The sequence below is a fragment of the Onychostruthus taczanowskii genome, unplaced genomic scaffold (genome assembly GCF_017590055.1).
Source record: "Onychostruthus taczanowskii isolate IOZ18803 unplaced genomic scaffold, ASM1759005v1 scaffold38, whole genome shotgun sequence".
Taxonomy (NCBI): Eukaryota; Metazoa; Chordata; class Aves; order Passeriformes; family Passeridae; genus Onychostruthus; species Onychostruthus taczanowskii.
The window spans coordinates 6,822,106-6,845,897 of record NW_024501237.1 but is presented as its reverse complement, the minus strand read 5'-3'; the positions used below and the strand labels follow the sequence as shown (position 1 = coordinate 6,845,897).

Genomic DNA, 23,792 nt, shown 5'->3' with positions numbered 1-23,792 from the left:
CAACAGCTTTATGTGCAGGTAGGTCACTGCAGGTTGTCACCACAGTAATCCTGTATTTTTATTTCTTGCTATACTTTGTTGTCATTAACACATATCCAGCAATAGCGATTCTAAAACCAGTTCTGTACAAAATGTATTTAGCTGTGGTGCCATCCAGGATTACCAATGTGGGACACCACTGTTCTGAGAACAGGGCTGTTCCTTGTAAACCTGCTTTGCAGTTTTCTTGCCAGTCCTTAGGGATACACCTCCACAGCCCTGAACAAGAGTGTTGGTGTGGGGGTGTGCATTGAAATACAAATGAGATGCCTGTTTTAGGATCCTGTTCAGAGCTAGTGCCATGTGACTTCCAGTACTTCCCACACGGCAGAGAATCCCAGAGCTTTTGCTGTAACCTGATTTCCCTGCTGCTTCTCCCTTTGGTGCCTGGCAGGTGATGTGGTGATTGTGGTCCACATGAGTCACCCACAGGCTGCACCCACGGGTGCCACACTTTCCCACCAAGAGGAGAAATGCATCAGCTGGCACCCTGCACTGCTGGACTACCTGGTTTCACAGCACAGTGGTTTTGGTTTGGAAGGGGGCCTGGCCCTTGGCAGGGGCCGCCCAGCCCCAGCCCTGTTACCTCTTTGCCCACAGAAAAGAAAGATATTTCCCATGATTTTTTGTATTTTTTACATGAGTGTTCACAGAGGCGTATCAGCCTTCTCTTTACGCCACTTCCGTGAGTGCCGCCCATGCAAAACCACTACACACAGTCAGGGCCTTTTGGTAAACTCAAGGTTTATGTTAGTGAGGACATCCATTTGGTCCCAGAGAGGGAACTTTTATCCCTCTTTTCCACACTTCAGAGTCAAGTCAAGATCCACGAGGGTAACCACATCCTTGTGAGGAGGGCAGCAGGGTGGTGCAGCCCATGGCTTTAATGCAGGATTCTCTCTGCTAACAGAAGCTTCCTGTTGAGAAATATTCACTGCAGAAACCAAAAAATACTCAATGCTGTAATGCTTCCCAGCACCAGTATGCTCCAGACATAAAACAAATGAGGTGCTTTGAAGTACAAATGTTTTATTGCAGTATTTCATTATTTACAGTACCGTTCCCTTTGTCCCTGGGTGCAAAAAGTGCACCAAAGTGCAAAGCTATTTTGGGCAGGAAAGCCAAATGATGGTAACTTAGCAGAAAAACACGACTGTGCCTCCTCACTCTGGCTGTCCTGCTTCTTCCAGGTTCTGAATACAGAGAAGTTTGCTGCTCTCCCTGGGCATTTAGAACAACCTGGTAATTGTGAAACTTTGGTCACAAAGGATTGTCAGTTGTTGGTCTGTTCAAGGTGATGCAGGAACAGGAATCTGCAGTCTTTCCTGCAGGACTTTACTCAGGATTCAGGGTTTGTAATGGTGTAACAAGATATCATTATATGCAGGGCTGTTATGTTGCTATCTCAATTTTTGATGGAAGTACTCATTTATTCCCAATTATCTTTCTTGCTGACTCTCTTTGGTTCATTTCAGGTTTTGAGGTCATTTATCTGCTCCCTTAAAAGAGCAAGTAACTCGAGAATGTTACCAGAGTTGCTACTGGATACTGAAATCAGTCGAGTCTTCTAGTGTTGCACTTCAAAAGTTTTACAGAATACCAAAAATTTTATTATGCATTTCCATTTTCTATAACAATGGTGATTCAAGACACCACTGAAGCCTGCATTTTTACACACTACCATCTCAAAATAGGAGAAATTATACTGGTTACTTCAGGACCTCTCAACAGAAACTCTCCTTTGGAAAGGGGGTAGTAACTACAAATTTTATGGAAGACTAGAGAATGGCAGTATTCCAGTGGCTGAACTCAGGTCAAGAATCTTTCCAGCTTTCTAACAAGTTTATTAGCTTGAGAAAGTACTTTGAAAGACAGTTTTCAGACAGCATCCCTGCAATTTCCACGGCTGCCAGCATTCCCTTGGGAGGTAAGCAGTGAACTTCTCTGCCTCAATTATCTCAGGGTACATCAGAGATGTTGTTACTTCTAAAACTAGAGACACCTTCTGTTACAAAGTTCTTGTACAACTGGGAAACGTTTAAGACTCATTCCAGAAAATAAGTTAAATGAAATGGCACTTGAGTCCTCCAGAGAAGATGTAGCAGGGCTGTGGGGGAAGCTCAGCAGTGGTAGCTGCTGCTGCTCTCCTTACCACATGCCTGATTTACAGTTCAATATTGAGTCCTTGCAACAGCTCCTTCAAATGATTTTGAAATTGCAGCTTCTCAAAAATGGGATTATTGCAGTTCTTGGCAGGTTTGTTCCTGTGATTCCCATGTTTATTCCATGTTTTCAAAGGCTTTTCTGTATCACTATGGATAGAAAGCCACCAAAAGCTTTACAGTTGCAGAAAATACCATTTTCACAAAGAAAATGTGCTGGATTTATTCCTTAACCACACAAAACATAGTGTTTAGAAGCTCTATGGTGCCTCCCTTGTAGCTTTCCTTTGGAATTTGGAGGAGGTGGCAGAGCTCACATGCAATCCACAACATTGCTGGATCCTTGGCCTACATCCCGGATCTGGCTGCTGAGACAGGAGCACACAGCCACGCCTGCCCCTGCCCTGCAGTGTGACACTGAGCCCACGAGTTCCCACCTACAGGAGAAAAAGAAAAATAAGTTTCTGCCCTTTCTGAGCAACCTGAAAGTATTTTCTGTGCCTGAAATTCTATTACACTGCCTAGCTCTTCACTGTGCACAAAAATGCACCCCATTTAGTGCAAAATCAGACTGAAACAAGTAGAAGATTACAGATTGTTACTGAATGAAAGGGCGATGACAAGAATAGAGAGGAGCAGAGGAGGAGGAGGTGCTTAAATATTACAAGACTGCCCTAGTGATGTAAGAGGCAGTCCTGCATTGATAGCCATGGATATTACTCAATTATTACCAGGAAATAACAGCTAGGCTCCTCCTGCACACTGCTTCTATGCCGCTACGTTTTCATACAGGCAGATTTCCTTGTCTTATTAGGACGAACAAAACATTTGAAATTACCTGTTCACTATGGGATCAAATGCTTCCACTGTATTCAGGTACACATTGCCATTATGACCTCCAACTGCAAAAATTTTTCCCATCAGTGTCGCTATGCCAACACCACCCCTTGGAGTTGTGAGCTCTGCCACATATTCCCATTTGTTACAGCGTGGGTCAAACCGCTCCACCGAGCTCAGGGGCGAGTTGTCATCAAACCCACCTGCAAACAACCATCACAGGGTCAGCTTTTGTCACTCCTGGTGCAGGGAATATCCAAGACTGGCATCAGATAGTTCTCAGCATTCAGGGGGTCCTGTCCAGCATTCTCCCTACCAAAACTTTACAAGCTCCTAAAAATTAATCGAACAGCTCACTCTCTTCTCACTGCTCAAGCATAATAATTTCCCAGAGCAATAATTTTCTTCTACTCAAGTTGCAAGGATTCTAATTTTATTCTTTTTCTCTCTGAATTCATCATATTTATAATGAAACAGCTTCCCGATTGGAAGAGAAAGAAACCTAACACCAGTAAAAGGATGGTTTCAAACTTATTTTACTTTATGCAAAATACACCCTAGCAGTGTTCTCAAATTACAGCATTGGCAAATATTGGAGTAGGGGAAAAAATTCATATAAGACTTAGTGAAGCATTCCTCTTGCTGGGGAAACTGTCAGAGGAGCATTTTGTTCAAAATCTATTTAAGCACTTAAAATAATACACAGGTCAGAGCTTTATTACTGTGGCACACCTACTTGGCATCTTCCTCTCTCAGGAAAGCAGGTAAATACAAGCTAGCACTCAAGACAAGAAGCTGTGGAATAAGTGCAAAAAAAGCTACTGTTGTCTACACTCAGAATACAACTAGAGTTATGTTTGAAAGCATGTGAACTTAAGAATCATTTCATAAAAGGAAACTCAAGAGTACTGAGTCTTGAGAGAATTTTCTAATAAAGACATATTGTCCTGAACAGATCAGCCCTCCTGAAATGTGGGTTAGGAGCTGCTTTTCATTTCCTTGCTAATGTACCTTTGTTTAAGCATGACCTGGTTGTGCTTGCATTCTTCTCCTGCCCAAGAACACCAAGTACAGGTCAGCTCTATCTGTTCCTCTAGCAGCAACAGCCTCTTCCAAAGCCAAGCACTTGGCAGCAGCAGCAGCACTACAAAATGCCACATCCCTACTCACCCACAACATACAAGCAGCCGTGGAGCTCACTGACACCGTTCCCAGCCCTTCGCTGACCCATTTCTTTTACTTCTATCCACTTATCCAAGTGGGGATCATATTTCTCCACACTGGAAAGAGATGCTACACCATCATTGCCACCCACGGCATAAACATGGTTCTGGAAAACAGTTGTACAAGGATTATTTGTGATGTAGTTGCCTTTACTCAGCTTTTCTAAGCAGTGTTAAAATTATACGAAAAAATTGTACATCCACTTTCATTTAAGAATTACAATGACAGATTTAATTACCTAACATAAATGTATCTCTTCCAATGAAAGAAGTGCAACAGTTTTGTAGCGTTGCAGGTATTTTTCAGAGCGGGAGGGGGGCAGGATTAAAGTAGAGCATGCATCTGGTACCTTTAAACATAATGACCACGACAAACCAGTCAGCTGAGGAAGCTGACTACTGATGAATACAGGATGAATACAGGAAGCACTATTGATGTCATTAGAACAGTACTCCTCCCAGTGCTTCCAATACTGTTGAAACAGTTCAATTTGCTATGAGTACTATCGTAAGTATCCTCACTTTTTGCACAGGATTTTGATGACTAGAAGTGCTCAGACCCACCAGCTGCATTTTATTTCAGACCTTGTGTTCTGCCTTGTGAATGCAGCATTGAAGAGCAGGTGGGCTCCCCAGCAGTGACTCACCACCAGGGCTACAGAGCCAACGCCTCCCCGGGGAGTGTTCATGGAAGCCACAGTGCTCCAGCGATCTGAGTCGATGTCGTAGCGCTCCACGTCACTGAAGCAAGCGTTGTCATCCAAGCCCCCAGTGGCATAAATGGGGCCGCCCAGGGACGCCAGGGCGATGCCTCTCCTAGGGAACCACAGCAGCAACACCTCAGTGCAAGTCCTTAACCAGAGGCAGCCACACAGCAAGTACCATGGTACATGAATGGCATCTGTTTCAAACTACGGGGAAAAGAGTAATGGAAATTTTAAAAGTGATGTTTATAGTAAATCATGTCTCTGGCCCTCTGCACACCTGTGTCCTTTTCACTGCATGTCAACTCTAAGGCCAAGTCCTCTCCTCACATACTTGGATACATGACAATGTCTTACATGATTTCTCTAGTTTATTAAATCCGAAGATGAACCAAAACCTACTGGTTTTAACATCTTTGGTATAGCTGGCTGGAACCATCTGAGAATGATTGGGGGTGATACCAATACATATTAAAGGCAAACTTGTGCTGGATATTAAATAGCTGAACTCTAGCAAGTTTGATTGCAGTTACTTCCATTCTGGTGTTTTTTAATTGAGTGTTAAAATGGTTGTCAGATTTGTTTCTAATAAATCTACCAATATTAGAGTACAATCGGTATTATAAAATTCAAAGTATGGTCTAGAATTATGAGCATTAAGTTTCTGCTTTAACCACCAAGTGAGGTGAATTACCATGTTAATGACAACATTCTTGTCTCATTAAAGAGGGAAGGTTCAGAGATACCGAGGCAGGAGCAAGGGAGGCACAATCTTTCTACAGAACAAACACTGTGGCAATATCCTGGTCTTATCTTAAATTCTCTCAGCAGGTAACAGAGACACCACTTCATGGTGGCATTTTTCTCCACTAAGTATTCCAAAACTTCCATGAATGGGAGGAGTAGAGCTGGGAGGTTGCCAAGGCACAGCAGCCCTTTCATTTACCTGGGTACTCAGAAATAAATGTCACAGAAATCTAGGGCTGATTGTTGCTGAGATTATGCCCTCGGGTGGTGGTAGGATGGAAGAAGGAGAGCAAGCCACTTCTAGGAGTCTGGGTTCTTCTACTTTAACTAGGTCACAGCTACAAATAGCTTTCGGACTTAAGCCATACTTATTATTTCACTCCTACTTGTATGTGATGCTTTGAAAAACAAACACAAGAGAATGCAGAATTAGGGACACTGGTTTAAATAACAGCAGAAAAAAAATTTACAGATCTGTGAGTCCAGTAACTCCTTATAAGAATCTTAAATGTCAAGACAAAAAAAAGTCCTCAATCTGGCTTTCAGATTGCATGCTTCTGGCCTTTTGTGTGAAAAACACAGGCAGCTATTTGTTTCCTGGTGTAGTATTTAACTTTTTTTTATTTTCACAATGAAGTATTTCACTTCTCATGTTATGCTGGCAGTTATCTCACTCATTCCTAAAAGGAGCAAAAACCCCACAGAATCAGTTCATCAGTTCCAAGTTGTTTACTGGGCACAGAGGAAAGGCCCTGGATACCAGAATGCAAGCATAGCTGGAGTAGAAAATATCCCTGGTCCAGAAGCCAGCTCCTCCAAAAAAAGAACAGAAGGGTGATACATTCATAAAGCATAAAGCACCAAAATAGGGGAAATAAATTCCTAGAAATAGAACAGTTTGGAAACCCCAAAAAAAAGCAGGACAGGATGTTTTTCAGTATCAGCAAGAAATGGTACACCACAGACTAGGACTTGGAGTGTGGGACACATATACCTCTTTGTGTTCATTGATGCCTTCATCATCCACTTGTTTGTGAGAGGATCAAATACTTCCATGCTTCCTAAGTGTTCATTTCCATCATGTCCACCTACTGCGTAGACTTTACCTGAACACACAGACATCTTTCAAATCAGAGATTGCTTGGCAACATTTCAGTTTTCATTTATATAATATCCCTGCCTAAGTGGAGACAAAGAGGTCAAATAAAGGTTAAAGTTTTAAAATGTTTTCAGTATCAGAGTTTTATATGCTGTACTCAACCAGGAATCTATTCTAATGTGAACTTTTATACAAAGCTTGAGATTATGTAAACAAAAAACCTTCCCATAATTTAAGTAGTGCAGGTCAAATCAGTTCAGATACATGTACCAGTTTCTCCAGATTTTATATGAAGAAAAATTATCTCTGTTCTGCTGCAGCAACAGAGGGGCTGCTAAGTACAAGAGAAAGTTGCATTATTGGTGCTAAGCTGCTCTGGACTGCACAGATCTGTTTTCAGAAGATGGAGACCCAAAAATAAAGCTAGGTCTGCTCTTAGAAGAGTTATGGTCTTAGTAACTTTCCAGGATGGATTTAAGTAGGAAGGGAACCATTATGAGTACTAGCAAATTCTGGGTAACTGCTGTATAAGGCCATTTCTTTATAAATGGATTTTTTAAAAATCACCTATTTAAGGCCAGATCTATATACAGTTCAGTTGGGCTGGGAGGAACCTTTAAAGGTCATCTAGTCCAGCCCCTCTGCAATGAGCAGGGACATTTTTGTTTTCAGATTGCTTATAGCACCATCCAGTCTGACCTTGAACACTTCCAGAGATGGGACATTTACCACCTCTTTGGGCAACCTGTTCCAGGTTTTCATCAACCTCACTGTAAAAAACTTCTGCTTGATATCTAGTTTAAATCTACCCTCTCTTAGTTTAAAACCATTACCTCTTGTCCTATTACAACAGGCCCCACTAAAAAGCCTGTAAAGTACAAAAAGGCCACAAGGTCTCTTCCCAAGTCTGAACAGCCCAACTCTGTCAGTTTGCAGTAATGTTTTTTCCATAAGCACAGTCTCAGATTGGCTCTGGACCAAACACTCCTTCAAAGGGGGAGAAGCTTTACTAAACTGATGACTATCCAACAATTAAGCAATTAGTTTACTTCTTGTACAGCTAGTAAAAGTACCAACACTGCAACAGGAGCAAACAAGTCTCTTTTGCCTGGGGTTGCTTGAATAGGGTTACTGACCTCCCACAGAGATCACACCCACATGCCTCCTCCTGCTGTTCATTTCAGGGCCGAAGAACCAGCCGTTCTTACTAATGGAGTAACACTCAATGCTGCGGAAGGGGTCACCTGATCCACCTCTGCCACCGACACAGAACAGCACACCTGGAGAACACAGAACAGGTTCACAGGGAACTAGCAGGAGGATGGGCAAAAACAGTTGTATAGCAGAGCAAACTGAAAATGACATAATTTGGGGGAAGTTGTATTTTACTTCAAGGTGCACAGTCATTGCCCTTCATAACCTGGGTACTGGATTTTGGCCTTTGCTTGACATACTGCTACAGCAATTAGCTATCTATGCTCTTGTAAAAACAATGCCTATTTTAAATATGCTTTTTGTTGTTTGACTTAAGGAGATAAACCCATTGTTTGTTAAATATAATGATACAGAAATTATGATTTGCAGACAACATTCATCACTCACTTTTGGTGTAGGTTAGTCGAAGACTTTACAAGTTAGCTCAACCTTCAACACCAAAAGATAACTGTCCACTGTTTGTGGTACAGCTTTGAACAGATTGCCAGGTCATAACATACATAACAGCTCTGGCTTTAATACAGACAGAGCTAATCCAGATAAATTATTAATGCTTTAAAGAAAGAAAATGACTGCTAAAGTTCTGCTAGGAAAATGCAGCACATTACCGAAATACTAGGGAGGTACATAATGGCTTTCCCAATTTTGCATTAAGTCATTAACAACCCTCGATATCAAGCTATACCTGCTTGATATCAAGACACCTGCACAAATGTGCTGCTTTTTCTCCACACCACTCCCTACTGGATTACCAGACACACATTTAATTACCAGCAGTCTGCTTCCTTGGTGTTGTGCGAATGGAGTACTCAAAGTCAGGCACTGCCCTGCTGCTCAGGTGAAGGTGGTAGTTCCTTGCTTCATCCAGCAAATCCCTACATTTTAGATTCTGCTTGACAATCTCTTCCTTTGCCACAACACCCATAAGGAAACAAATGGGCAAGAGAGGCAGCCGTACCTGACACAGAAATGAACACAGTTGGAGAAAGTGGCTGAACTGCTAGGAGTCACCATGCAGTGCTGCACATGCAGCAGCCGGCAGCTCCGGAGCCAGCCAGCAGCGCCATTCTTCTCAGTAAGGAGAGCAGCTCTCAGAGTTGCTCCAGACAACAGCGATATGAACAGTTCTTTTCGGTGATAATGTCTGCTACAACCATTTGTATTTCAGGCACAGAGGAGAAGTATCCCTTGGCCCAGGCAGTGCTGAGGAAAGAGATGAGCTGCTGCCCATGCTGCACCTGCACCTGCCCAATGTGATGCAAGCAGCACCTGCGGCTTTACCAGGGCTTTGTCAGGTTAGTCTGCTGTTGGGTATGAATCTTCAGCTCATTGCTATACCGGTATAAGAGGGCTTGTTCATTGGAAAATGGCTCATTTTCTTTGGGTGGCAAGTCAAAAAAGGAAACAGTCACCATGAACTAAGTGTCTATAAAGGAGGTATTGCTAGCGCAGTAACACCTTTCTTTAAGGCAAACTTGTCAGACTTCAAATTTAAAAGAAAGTAATCAATATTGAGAGCTAATTGTTTCCTTCTCTAAATCCTTCCTGCCATTTATTTTAGCAAACCTTTCATCCTTCTTTTTAAGACAAACAGCGCAGAATACAATCAGAGGCAAAGGTGGTACAGATGTTAGTGGGGGGAACTGAAGCAAATCTCCACCTGACTTCCTAAGGTTTGGAGTCAACACTGTCAAGCAGCTCTCAGCTGGCTCAACAGCAATGGTGCAAAAGTCCAGTACCTCCAGTGCTTCTCAGAGCAGCAGGATGGGGCTGTTATAGCACTGACAAGCATCTTTGCCTTGAAGCAAGCTTGTGTCTCTACCCATTCTTCCTCACCTCCTTGCTTTCAGTCCTTGGCCCAGCTTATTTGAGGCTACTTTAAAGCACCACTCTAGCCCTGCTGATAAGCTTCTAAGGTTAGTGACATGGTAAGAACTCCAGGCTGTTAAATTCAGAACCTCATTATAACAGTGAAACCCATAAGGCTGAATATGACATAGATAATCAATGTCTAGAAGCCCAGGCATGTCTTCTGCTAGCACTAATGTCCAAGTCAACTGATGTCTCCATATGCTCTGGCAAATAGCCCAAGAAGGGGTTTACTTTTTCTTTGCTTGAATCTAGTCTCTGGTTTCCATCAACAGAATTCAACTGTTAATCTCATCTGCTAGTATAATTGGGCAATAAATATAAATTTATTTTTAAAAATCTTTAATTATATTGCTTCTAAGTTTAAGTATAGCATAATAAAGAGGGGATTTTTGTACCAAAAACCTCACGCTAGTCTAGATGAAACTGAAGGTTTTTGGGAGACAGCTAATAGACCATCTTTTCCTAGGAAATGTGAAAAATGATTCAGGAAGACAATGACAGCAGCATCGCAGTGGACCTCTCCTTACTCACATAATGCCAATATTATCAATTCAGCCAAATGCAAAATAATCAAGCTGGAGTTCAGTGACAACTAAAACTGCCCAGCCAATCCTACCTGCTAAGACACACGGAATGTTTTGCAGCACATGGTATGCAAATTCTTCCCAGTACAGGCTCTCCACACCTGTCTCAAATACTGCGACACAACTTGATGTGACACATCTCTCTTAGTTTCCTTTCCTAGCCATGTAAGAAAACCCAACAGCTTTGCCTCCTTTCTTAAGTACAAATACATAACAGCAAGGACAGTGAGCATATCAGGCTATAGGAGTGGCAAGCCAAGTGAAGTGATGGATTTATATTCTCTCTGTTTTGGGTCAGGATAAAGCATTTCTGTTCAACCACAGATGCAGATTTTTGTTGGTTCCCCACCTCCCAGCCATGAGCATGAAGTGAGTACTCTTCTCCCTACAGAAACAGGAGAGTATCACTTCTCCCCAGTATTCAAGAACTCTAACTTGATTCCACTGTCAGCTCCCAACACTGAATACTGGATGAGGCACCAAAACCTAAAAACAGTTTTCACCTTGAGATCTACTGAAGTACAAAGAGCTGATTACACAGCTAAATCAGTGACGAGACAGGGACTTGGTGCCTTGGTCTGCCCTACCTGTGCAAGGATCTCATCCAGCCATGTGGCGTGATGCTGCGGATTAGCCAGCAGCCACTTAATAGCAGCATTGTAAACTTGCTTTTCATTTTCAATATTCAGGTCACTGGAGGACAGGAGTTTATGGAGGTGCTGTGGTGACACACCCACAAAGTCCTCGCACTCCATCACTTCTGTGAAATGTTCACAAGCAAACTGATCAGCCATGTCCATCAGGTCGATGCGGTTGTGGCTCTCTGCAAACGCCCTGACTGCCAGGCAGTTGGAGGGGTGGAAGTGCAGCTTCATGTACTCACAGCAGGCCTTCGCCACCAGTTCTACCTGCAGGATGCAAGCGGCGTACAGGAGGGGCTGCACGTTATCCACCGTCAGCGTGAGCCGCGAGGAGTACGCGAACTTCACCAGGTCCTCGATGGCATCGCCGTCAAAGTCCCTGATCTCAATCAGCTTCTGCTTGGCTTCGGCCATTTCTGAAAGAAACATGGCTCGGAAGTACGGGATAACGCAAGCTAGCACCAGTTTGTGGCAGGAGATTAGCTTTGAACCAATCTGAAAGAGAAAAGAACAAAAAAAGCGCCAATGTTTTACTGGAATGCCAGTTTTGGCTGTGAAAGCAGGAACAGTGAAACTGAAATAACAATTCTGGACTCCATGTATTCTGTCCACACAAATTAACCCCATTTGTCCTGTATTTGATATTACATCCAAGTATCCCAAGGAATTCTAACTTGTAGCTTGGCCATGAGAGTAGAGCAAAGCTGTAACACAGGTAAGCAATAGCAGTGATGAACTGAACTTGCCTTTCTTTAAAAGACTTATGAAATATCCTTAGAAATATTCTAGATGCATCTTGGAGACAGGAGGAGACTGCTAGACACTTGTTTTATATGTGCTCAGAGACTTAAGGGGGGAAAATTAGAAAGGGACATTTTTAAACTACTTAATTTAGATTTTTGGACTTCTGGACTTCACCTACTGTTGAAGAACTGATGTTTATAGAAGCAAATTCGTGTAAAAACACAGGAATAACAGCTATTTCAGGGATTATTAAAAGTTACCAATAACTTCAATATTTTTAGAATGTTTACCCACAAAAGACAGTGTACTCCCCATAAAGAAATGGTATTTCTCAAAATTCTGAGGAGAAAATGTAAAATATAGCTTTTCATGTACAAAATTCTAGAATTCCACTATATTTAAAAATAATCTAAGTATTGAAAATAAATGAACAATCCACTTCTTATATGTGTTCCAGGAGTGCTTTCTTGCAGCCTTTGTCACTCTGCACTAACATAAAGGGATAGCTGGCTGACATAAGCAACCAGTTTCCCTGATGGACTCAAATTACATGTTCACTTTCAGATGAAGGTGTTACAGAGAGCTGCTGTGCATTTAAGAAAATAAAAAGATACTAAATTATAAAGGATATTTCGTTTTTTTTTTCTAGCTCTGATTCAATAGTCACTTGCTCTAACCTTTTTAAAGAGTATGATCAACACAAGTGTAACCTACCTGGTGAGCAGTGAGCTGACTAGAGAAAGCAAACACACAAGAAAGAGTATGCAGATTAAAAAAAGAGGAAAAAATGGATTCTTCAGTGTGATTACTTCAGATCACCCCAGAAGGAACAATTCAGACCTACCAAATGAACAAAAAGCAAACCACCAGGAGAAAAGCAGATGGTATTCATCTGCCACTCTCCACCTTCTAACAGCCTTCTAAGACTGTTCATATGACATCAGCAGGAGAGTAGGTGAAATTCCAGAATTTAACTTTTGGAGCAGAGGGAGTCCTCCTGTGTGCTTCCACGGCTTACCATTGTTACACCATCAGCACTCCAACTAACTACAGTATTGATGCAGAAAGATGCTACTCGTGGCCTGCTGTATCAGGGAAAGCTCTCAGGCCATTCTTACCTTCAGACACTTTAATTCTGCCCATCATCCCACTCTCTCATTAAACCTTTCTTTTGAATTAAGTGGCTTTACTATGTTACCCAAATCTGCTTAATTTTAAATTACAGAATGGTTTGGGTTGGAAGGGACCTTAAAGGTTATCTCATTCCATCCCCTGCCATGGGCAGGGAGACCTTTGACCAGTTATACAGCATTCTCTTGCTATTTTGAAATCAGAGTTCCCCTCCAGTTACTAACTATCATGTTTTAAAAGCCAGCAGTTAAAACAAAAATTCAATAATTGGTCTCACAAAAGCAATGCTAGAATTGCTCACTAACTCAGGTCACACACAAAAGCAGAAAGTTCAGTAGAAATCTGATTATTCTTACAACATGAGTGAGACCTGAGCACTACAGGAAGAAAAATCAAGCCCCCCTGAAAATTCTAATTCAAGTACATAGTTAGCAGTTACTTGAAAATCCCTCATTTGGGAAGCCATACAATAAGATGTATATCCACAGGTCGCTCTAGCCTTCACTGGAAGCCAAGTCATGTCATCTAACATTCTTAAGTTACCAAAATAGCTCCACACAGATGATACAAATGAACATTAACACAAGCCTAACTTAGGGAAAGTTAAACTGCAGGCCCAGTAAAGTGTTTTTTCCAAGGCAAGTTTCCATAGCAGGAATATGCACTGAACTACATTTATAAAATAAGATTTTCTGCCTTTTTTTTGCAAGGGTAGGTGGAAAGGAAGGAAGATAAGAACGAGGTCAACGAGAAAAGGGATGAGGAGGGTTGGTAACACCAGGGACATACATCTGTCAAGGATTTTCCCTGTTCATATCTAACAGTCAAAATAGCAGGCTAACAACTTCTCTTAAAGACATCTGTCATTTGTTCTTGGTTTAGGAACTGTGCTTCATCACTATTCGTTAAATAATTATCTTGAACTAGTAAGTTGTTTAGCTAAGCAATACTTAATATTCAAAGGTTCTGGCACCCACTTCTATGCATGCTAAATACAAATCTATTGTAATCAAGATATAAGTAATATACAGCTGAGTTTACAAATAATGCCTTAGAGCAATGATATGTAAGAATCATAAAATTAGTTTCATGCCTCTCTTTCTTTACTCTTTGATCAGCTGTAGAACACAACCATCTGGGGTTTTTTTCTTTCTTTCTTTAAAGAGTGCTGGAAGTTAGATTTGTTCCAGAAATCCTGTTTGCTGAGAAGAATCCAGCAAAACACAAAATGCAGTCATGGAGGTAAAATTGGGGATGAAATTATATTGAGAAAAAAGAGGCTACAAGTAGCTGGAATTGCACAGCAATTAGTGACCAACTGTGGGAACTTGCTGAGAAGGCAAGATGGATAAGCTCAAAGTCATGTACTTCCTCTCTCAGATTGTCAATATTTTAGGTGTTTAAATTTCAGCTGTAAACTTCCTAAATAAGGAAAAAAAAACCCTAGCATCTCTAGAGATGTCTCAGATCCAAGAGGTATTCTGTGGTTTCCACACCCCTGCCAATATTCACAGTCAACTCCCAACACGCTTATCTGCAGCTTAATCTTCAGACTGATACATGCAATGGATATGTGACAAGAATCACCTTCAGTGTAACATCACAGAGCTCTCCAGCTTCAAAGAAGTGAAGAAGAGAGCTGTGAAAATCCTTCCAAGCCTCATTTGCCTCAAACACAAAGACATCCTCATCCTCATCACTGATGGAAGGCTGAGTTTGCTGCTGCTGCCGCCTTTTTCCCTTTATCAGATGTTGTTTTGCCTGCTCAGGGACCATGGATTCTGAAGCCATTGGCTGTTGCTTCTCTCACTGCATCAATCTTCAAAAACTCCTGCCAAGATAAAATCCAGCCCATCAGGAGTTAGGTCTTAAAATTCAGTTCTGTTCATCTTCCTGTTTAAAACACATACACAAAAAAAGAAAACAAGACATTAGGTAATGCTAGTACGTAACACTTCAAATACATTATAGTACTACCTATGATCTTACTTGGGGAAGGTTAGAGGTGAAGGGACCAAAAAAGAGACAGCTAAGAATCCTATCTAGGTACCTTTAGGAAAAGCCATTATTTATGAACTTGTTGTCCACACTTCTTGATAAAGACATGAAAAAGGCAAATATGTACCACAGATTCATACAACTGTTTGGGTTGGAAAGGAACTTAGAAGATTATACAGTTCCAACCTTTCATTAGACCAGGTTGCTCAGAGCCCCATCCACCCTGGCCTTGAACACTTCCAGGGATGGGGTATCTGCAGCATCTATGGAAAATATTTTCCAGCGTCTCACCACCCTCACAGCAAAGAACTTCTTCCTAACATCTAATCTAAATCTATCCTCTTTTCACTGGAACTGCTCCCATTTGTCCTATGACCACCTGCCTGTGTAAAAAGTAACTCTCCCTATCTTTCATAAGGCACCTTTAAGTGCTGGAAGGTACTCCAGAGTATACCGAGAAGCATGTTCCTCTTACACTGACTACCTCTGGTTTCATGGTTTCTTAGTTAATTTATGATGCATTCATTCTTGATTCTATGCTAAGAGTTGACTGCTATAATTCAGGGATTTCTGCTCATGGACTCTGGTGTTGGAGGAAGTGGATTGGCCAAAATAAAAAATTCTTCTGCAATAAGAATTTAAGTCACATGTCTGGAAGCAGAACTGATTTTCCTTTGTGAGATTTCAGAAGTGTCCATGTCTCTTACTAAATTTACAGCTGGAGAAAAAGCAGGAAGTGACCCGAGGGAACCATACTTGTTCCTGCTGTAGGTCACAGGGTTGCTGCCAGCTCTACACCCTGTGTGGGGACAGAGCTGGTGGCTGCACTGGGCCAGACAGGTTCAAGTGAGATCAAACATGGAATATTTGCCTGTGGTGCTTTAAGCAAGCTAAGTATTCTTCCTTTAAAAGATATGTAAGAGAAAGGTCTTCTTCCAAAACTACAAATTAGCTCAAAGATATTATGGATCATGGGATCTTTACACACTTTATAGCAACGAATACCTTTTTCTGCTGTAAACTTAGCTTCATTATGACAGATTCGACAAATTACTAAGGTATTTTTCTAGTTCATGATGATATTTTGGTTCTCAAATTAATTCTCCATGACTGGTACTCATGTTTAACATGCCCTTCCAAGAGGTCACTATAGCACTGAGATCTGAAGCTGACGCAGAACTTCAGACACAATCTCCTGAGGTTATAAAAATTAACATGGACAAACAAGAGGGAAAAGACTGACACTGAAATGCTGTACAGAGATGCTGAAAGGCATCATGTGTTATTCATTCACATGATAATATAGGTAAGATACAGCACCTCTAGCCAACACTTGAAGGGAACTCATGCTTATTTTGGTCTTTGACAGACACTTTCGCTTCACTCACATCCAGCCACTGCTATAGCAAGTAAAGATGCTGCTTTCAGACAGAACTGCCACTGACTGCTAAATGAGAGCTCACAGCTCCCAAGTCATAAGGTTTTTCCATCTGACACATATGCTACATTTATCTTCCTGCTTTAACTGCAGCTGCACACAGACTTTTTTCATGCGCCTTAAGGTAAAAAAGGTGTGTACATTTTACCTATTCTGGATGCGCCACTGTAAACACCAACAAAAACCCATGAGTCTTAAGAAAAAAAAATCAGTGCTATTGGGATGATTTTTTTATGCTACAAATGAACTAAGCAATAGTACAAAAGCCAGACATAACTGATTTTAAGCAACGTTCTTCATCCATATCTCATGCTCATAGCAAAAAATGGTCTTGGAGATGCTCTGAGCTCTTGCCTGTAAGAAAATAAGTTGAGTGTATACTTGGATTTATATATTTCATACATACTAAGTACCTACTTGATATTGTAGGGGAAGAAACTAGAAATTACCGTAGAGGAAACCAATGGCATTACTCAGGCACACAGCCATAGATAAGAAAATCACATCTATGAGAGAGTGCCCAGTATTGTGGTATCAAATATGTGTATGGGAACATGGGAACAAGTCAGTTACTGCTCCTCAGGTAAAGAGAAGTTTCTGCAACATGTTAAAAATTAACATGTGTAATATAACCTTCAGAAATACTCAGACAACAATCTGACATACTTCAGCTTTTTTCTGATGAGACTTGGTGGTAGGTAGATTTTTATTCTTCCCCCAAGTCACCAATTCAGCATCTTGTTTCTGTCATACACCTAGGTCATGCACATCTTTTTAGACATCTATCCCCAAATCTTCCACTGGTCTTAATTACAGCACCTCACAATTTGAGTGCTCAAACAAATCGTCTGCTATGGAAAGTACCAGCTGTAGCCACGTTTCATTTGCAAGAAAATACTGGCTTGGGCTCATCTTTAGCCATAAGCCTTTTCTGTTCTCAGATTTCAAACAAAAAAGAAATTAATTTTAGTAGCACTTGACTCAAGATACTAAATTCTGAAAATCTGAAGATCACACCAAATTCATGAAGGTCAGTATATTTCAACTCCGCAAACTAAGAGAAGAGCTTTTACAGATTTATTCCCCAAACCAACCGTAATTCAACAGTAATATCCAAATACTTGAGGTTAGTTTCATCCTGGGTGAATGCCACACACACACACAGTCCTTCCTTTCTAGAACAAAACACTGCTATGGCCATTCAGAACTTCAATAACATGTCCCCTTTTTCACCTTTACAATTAACTCTTCCAGCCTGCATACAGTCTAATATTTTGACGACATTAAGGGCATAAGTGACCATCACAGCAAGTGACTGACTCTAAGGAAACTAAAGGAAGTGCTTAATTCGTAACATCATCTATCACTCCTTGTAAACAGCTACTTGACACTTTCCATGAAGAAGTATCTGTCTGAATAAAAAAACCCAACCAAACAAAACAAGCAAATCCCACACATCTTTACAGCTCAACAACGTTTGCTGAGAGCCAGTCAGCAATTTCCTTGTTCAAAGTTAAATATTTAGAAATACTGATGATATCTGCTATTCTCAAGAGGGCTGCTGTTCCAGACACCAAAGTCTGTGCTGTGGTCATCAGTCCTGGCCCTCAGGCAAGGGACTGAGGATCTCCTCCTAGCTATTCCTCAAACTTACAAAAGCATGAAAGGATGGGAGGTCAGAGCGCAAAAAGCTATCTTACAACTGCTCTAATTCAGATAACATCTGAATTCAGTAACATCTGAAAGTGACATGATTTTGATTCAGACATTCTAGCTAAATCTTAAACTTAAGTGTAAAATTTCTCAAGTCACATTGAGTACTTACAAAATACCTCCATTTTGAAGCAAAAAGAAATTAATAGGAAGGGGTAGGACATTAATAACATCGCTCTGTTTTCCCCCATTTTGAAATTAAATCCCAGGAATCCTGATGGACAAGCCAATCTAGACGCGGCAGTACATGGCATCCTTTCCCCCGTGGAGCACCTTGGGAGGCAGTGTCCCAGAAAGAGGGATCATCCTTATTCTTCCTCTGACACATGGGAGGAAGATACTTCAGTGATATAAAACAAACCAAACCACGACTGCCACTGTAACAAAAACTAGGCAGTGCTCAGATAAGAGGTATTACGATACCTGTAAATTCAACACTCCTTATGATCAGTGGTACTGAAGCTAGAAAAAAGGTGGCAGAATTGCAGGAGAAATAGAGATGAAGTTTCCCCAAGTATCCTGTATGTAATTCTGACTACCTACACCCAAGATGAACTAAAATCACATCATGATCTGTGCAAAGAAGGGTGGTGAGCCTCCCTCAAAAATCAAAAAGGCCTTTTAATTGAAGGAAATAGAAATTTGCCTTTGTATGTGTGGCTGTGTAAAACTAACTTGTCTAACACAGAGCCTGGTGAGTCTCTGTGGGTAATGAAATGCTCTCACTGCTGCCCACAAGATCACAACACCAGAGGCAGCAACAAGATCTCCTCCAGTTTAATCCAGCTAAGAGAGAAATTGTTGTCTTGTGTTGGGCTAAGAAAACTTGAACGTTTGGAGAAAGGACAGCTGGCACAGATAAGGAACCCCTTAGGGAGAAGTGGGAAGGGCAGGAGGCAGCTGCAGTGCAAACTGCAGACAAGCAGCAGCTTTGGCAGGGACTGTGCCAGCAACTGTTTCACAGCTCAGTCTGGCTACAGCTGAACCACCAAAAAGGAACATGAGGGGGAAAAGCTGGTAAGACAAAATAGTGTAGAAAATCCTCAGTTCTCTCAAATTCTCCCTTCTCATCTTTAATTGATGGAAGATAGAGTGGAAACATTATGCAAAACTGTTCAGATGCCCACACTAACTAGGTCAAATTAGACAAGGCTGGAAAACATGGGAATGTTCAAATTACACACTGTATTACAACCCTAAGCCTGCATTTTTCAGCAGAAAGTTATTTAACAGAAAGAAAAAAAAAAGTCAGAAACCACCCATCTAACTGGTTTGGCTTGTTTAAAACCATCACGATTGCTTTTGTGGAAACACATAGAAAAGTTTATTAGACAACACTAATTTACAGATTCTAAATCCTTTCAGCAATTCAAAGATTCTTTCCAGCGAAAAGTGACATTATTGTTTTGTTTTCCTTGTCACACAGATAGCTCAGCAACAGTGAAATGGGTACAGCTAGCACAATCTCTCTTAAGTTTGTTTAATGAAAATCCCATCAGTGCTGCAGACACACAAGCTGTGAATGAGGACTGCCCTTCCTTGGAAAAATGCAACAAAAAAGGTGTTTTGTAGAGCATGAAAAACATAGATAAAATTTCGTTTTCGAAATAATTCTTCCTGGCAGTCCCTTCATGCTGTCGAGACAGCTTCTTCCCAGCTCGCTTTGATTCAGTGCTCAATGAAGTTCTTCTGAGGTTTAATCCCAGTTTCCATGAAACACCAGAAAGGCCACCTGTCCCCTGGGATTTACAGAATGATAGGCTGATAATTTTGTTCAATTATGCATGATAAAAAACAAACAAAACCCTCACATGCCATGATTTATTTATGCTTCCCTTTTACTTCAGAACAACCAGCAAAATCTCTCAGAAGTCACAAAACAGCAAAGCAGGACTCTGCTTTGCAGATACAGGGGTAACTAAGGCATGGATTATTTACACAACGTAAACTTGGGAAGGCCCAAAAAGTAGAACACAAAATAAAAGCCACTGAGAATCAGTGCAATGGGAGCACAGTGAAGTGCTAATGGATAGATACAAAATTTAACTAGCCTACTACATTCACAAGAACACAGAACAGTGCCTTACCAAGGAGAGAGGCACTATGGTCTTCTCTGATAGACCACAAACCCTCATATGCCATGATTTATTTATGCTTCCCTTTTACTTCAGAACAACCAGCAAAATCTCTCAGAAGTCACAAAACAGCAAAGCAGGACTCTGCTTTGCAGATACAGGGGTAACTAAGGCATGGATTATTTACACAACGTAAACTTGGGAAGGCCCAAAAAGTAGAACACAAAATAAAAGCCACTGAGAATCAGTGCAATGGGAGCACAGTGAAGTGCTAATGGATAGATACAAAATTTAACTAGCCTACTACATTCACAAGAACACAGAACAGTGCCTTACCAAGGAGAGAGGAACTATGGTCCTATGGTCCTATTAAAATAGTTTAATAGTCTCCACAGCAGCATTTAGTTCAGCCATTCCCTCGAAGTATTAACAGAGAGTAAAATGATTTCTAAGTCATTTGGCAGCTTCCTTTGAATTATGATTTAAAAAATTTAAGATTTTAGCTGAGGGCTAGAACTAATTCATATTGAAGTTAGATACACCAACGATAAGTTAATGATCATTAGATGCTTAAGCTAAAGCTAATTGTTATATTATGAGCTTATTTATAGAAGAAAGTGGAGCAAGTGAATCAGTACAGGAACATACTGAAACCAGTAGAACAATGCCCAGCACCTGGACTCTGTGTTAATCCATCATGAAGCAGGGGGCCTTGGATTGTGCCAGAGGGTCACAGAGAACTGGTGAAGACCTTCCTGATTTCATCCCTGGGACCACTGACCCAATTCGAGACCACTGACCCAATTCAAGAGAAGAACAGCACATGTATGAAGGACGAATAATCTCATTTTAATACAAAGCGGGAATGGGAGGTGCTGGGGTTACGCATATGTATTATTTTGGGAAATAAATAGAAGGCAAAAATCTTGTGCGGTGCAGTGATGGATTTCAGGGACAACCCTGCCTGTGCCACTGCCCAGCGTTATAAACATACCACTTTCTAACTTTAACTAGTTAGAGAGTCTTTGTCCATGATTTTTGGTTTTAATGATTCACTTTTATCCTGGACATGTAAATCAAGGCATAGTATCTACTAGAGCATTCCAGAAATGTAATTAAACAATGCTTCCCATGCACACACCAGTCCCTTCCTCCCAGGACTGCCTTAGATGCCAACTATCATCACATTCTCTCATTTAGAGCTGAGATTCACAAGACAAGCAGCTCAAACCATAAAGCAGTATCACCTTCCTTTTGTCCCAGAGCTGCAAGGCTCCTTCAGAATCTGAAATCAAGAGGTGGCAGAGGTAATTACAAGACAGACGGCTTCACAACCCAAGGGGCTACAACCATTAGGAAATTATTATTACAAAAATCTGTTTGGTGAAACATGCTGGGGAAGAACTAAAGCACTGGCTAATGTGGTGCTGTGCTGCCTTGCATCAAATTACTGTCAGTCATTACACAAGGATCCTGTCTTGGTGTGACCACACTGATTACATTTGCCTTTACAAATAAACAGCCAACTAGAAAACTGGATGCCAGGCTACTGGCAATTAAAAAAATAAATTATATTAACAATTAAAAAATTAAATGATGTTATGAGCACACTGCACAGAAACCCCACACACAACTTTGCCAGGTAACAATGCAGTCACACTTCTTTCACAGCACACAAGTTTGCACAGATTACAGGGGGCTCAGCCCAAACTAACACAAAAACCTCAGACATTGCTTGAAGGTGGCTGAACCTTTTGCAGCTTAACCTCCATTTCCACCCAAGACATATGAGAAACGTCTGTTGTGGTGTTAATTTGACAACACTTGATGAGCTATTTTACTTGTTGTGCTACTTCTCCAGTGTGATTTGTTTCTTGATTATCCTTGCAGAAGCCTTTGCAAACATCACAGAAAGCCAGGTTTCTCTGAGTTTTGTAACTTTGACAAGTGTAGGACATGCAGGAATGACTAAGGCAAAGGAGGAAACAGATACACTTCCCAGTGGCCAGTAAGCAATTGTCTTGAGTGGAGATGGAGAAGAGGAACCTACCAAAGGAGGAAGCAAAGCCAAGAAGCTGGCAGTTCCAAGAGCTGGGGGAGCTGTGAAATCTTGAATTCTTATTTATTCGAGAAGGGAGGAGAAACTAGGAACTCCTGAGGCTCTCCCCAGTAGAGAGGGGCAATTTCTTGCTGGTTTGTTTTTTATTTTAAACACAAATATTTGTTCAGTGTTAAGCTAAGCGACTACTCATTATCCTTTACAAAATGCCAACAGTGAGCTGACTAAGGCACTACCTTTGGCTGTGGTCTCCACATGGAGCAGCTTGAAACGCGGGGAATCCCGGCTCAGTTAATTTTTAATTAACATTTATCTCCTTCTCGAACGGTATGGCTGCCGGGGCTCTCTCTGTGAGTGCCCCCGCAGCACAAGCCCCCCAGTGCCGAGCCTGGGCATGGTGCCGCCTCTGCGGTCTCTAAGCACAGTCCAGCCCTGGTAACCATTTGCATCGATTCCACCTTAATTCCCCCCACACCCGCGCTCCATCCGGCACCCTGGCTCCGATCGTGGCGATACCCGTGGGCGAGGACGGAGCCGGGTCGGCCCCGCGGCCCTCCCGGGAACGGCTCCGGGCCGTCCCGCCCTAGCGGGGCTGCCCCGGGGGTTGGAGCTCTCGGCGCTGCTGCGAGGAGGGGAGACCACGGCACCGCCCGCCCCGCCGAGCCCGCTCCCGGGACCACTGAGCGGAACCTGAGGGCAGGGGGCGCGTTACATAAGGGCGGGGGAGCCGCCATGGCGGTACGAGCGCGGTACGAGGGCGTGAGACGGCAGGGGAAGGGCACGGGGTGGGATGAAGCCCTCCGGCTGCGGGGGAAGGGGAGGCGTGAGGTGAGAGCCGGAGTGAGCCCGCGGTGCCCGCCCGGTGCCCGCCCCGCTCACCTGCGCTGCCCCTGCCGCCGCGGCGGGTCCGGCGGAGCGCCCGCCGCCCGCCAGGGGACGCCCCGCGCGCATGCGTCGAGAGACGGGGTCGGGGTGGGGCCAAGGCAGGAGCCTGGCGGCGCTTCCCGCGCTCCCGCCCCCTCGCATTCCCGGGGGAAGGCCGTTCTATGTGTTCGCTCGGTTTGGTGTGTGGGAAATAGACGTTCCCGGTTCTTGTCACATAAAAGGGCTGATCTTCAGCGGGAATCAGAAGCAGGCAGAGCAACTCCTGAGAAATACCATCTCCCCTCAGTTAGTGCAGTCTCTACCCCATTCTTGAGGGGAAGCTGTGAGGAGTGGCTGAGGTCACTTGGTCTGTTCAGCCTGGGAAAGAGGAAGCTGAGGGGAGACCCCACTGCAGTTACAGCTTCCCCGTGAAGGGAAGCGGGGGCGCAGGCACTGGGCTCTTCACTCTCCTGACCCGTGACAGGACCCGAGGAAACAGCCTGAAGCTGTATCAGGGGAGGTTTAGGTTGGCTATCAGGAAAAGTGGCTGAGGAGTGGTTGCTCAACCACCCACAGGGTGTTTGGGCACTGGAACAGGCTCCCAGAAAAGTGATCACAGCACCAAGCCCGACAAAGTTCAAGCATTT

General features: G+C 42.5%; 1 protein-coding gene across 3 annotated transcripts; it reads right to left on the bottom strand.

Annotated features, from left to right (window-relative positions):
* Positions 1-1,048: 1,048 nt before the first annotated feature.
* On the bottom strand, positions 1,049-23,220 carry KLHL8 (kelch like family member 8). 3 transcript variants are annotated; one of them, XM_041411984.1, is made up of 10 exons: positions 23,161-23,220; positions 14,586-14,891; positions 11,070-11,618; positions 8,798-8,984; positions 7,948-8,091; positions 6,707-6,818; positions 4,909-5,077; positions 4,209-4,368; positions 3,040-3,241; positions 1,049-2,638 (listed from the first exon to the last, which is right to left on the bottom strand). In XM_041411984.1, the coding sequence occupies exons 2-10, from the start codon at positions 14,787-14,789 to the stop codon at positions 2,515-2,517; spliced, it is 1,851 nt and encodes a 616-aa protein (XP_041267918.1). In that variant the 5' UTR covers positions 14,790-14,891; positions 23,161-23,220; the 3' UTR covers positions 1,049-2,514. The 3 variants fall into 3 exon arrangements, with proteins under 3 accessions (XP_041267918.1, XP_041267919.1, XP_041267920.1); XM_041411985.1 differs by having other exon boundaries at positions 14,586-14,829; XM_041411986.1 differs by lacking the exons at positions 6,707-6,818; positions 7,948-8,091; positions 8,798-8,984 and having other exon boundaries at positions 4,909-5,172.
* Between the last annotated feature and the right edge of the window lie 572 nt (positions 23,221-23,792).

What these genes read in the sequence shown, in the direction of transcription:
- KLHL8 (XM_041411984.1), bottom strand. Translation starts at nt 14,789, where the DNA reads ATGGCTTCAGAATCCATGGTCCCTGAGCAGGCAAAACAACATCTGATA. An exon ending in TCTGTGATGTTACACTGAAG is followed by an intron (nt 11,619 to 14,585) that starts GTGATTCTTGTC and finishes TTTCTCTTTCAG; the next exon opens with ATTGGTTCAAAGCTAATCTC. An exon ending in GGGTGTGATCTCTGTGGGAG is followed by an intron (nt 6,819 to 7,947) that starts GTCAGTAACCCT and finishes CTGTGTGTTCAG; the next exon opens with GTAAAGTCTACGCAGTAGGT.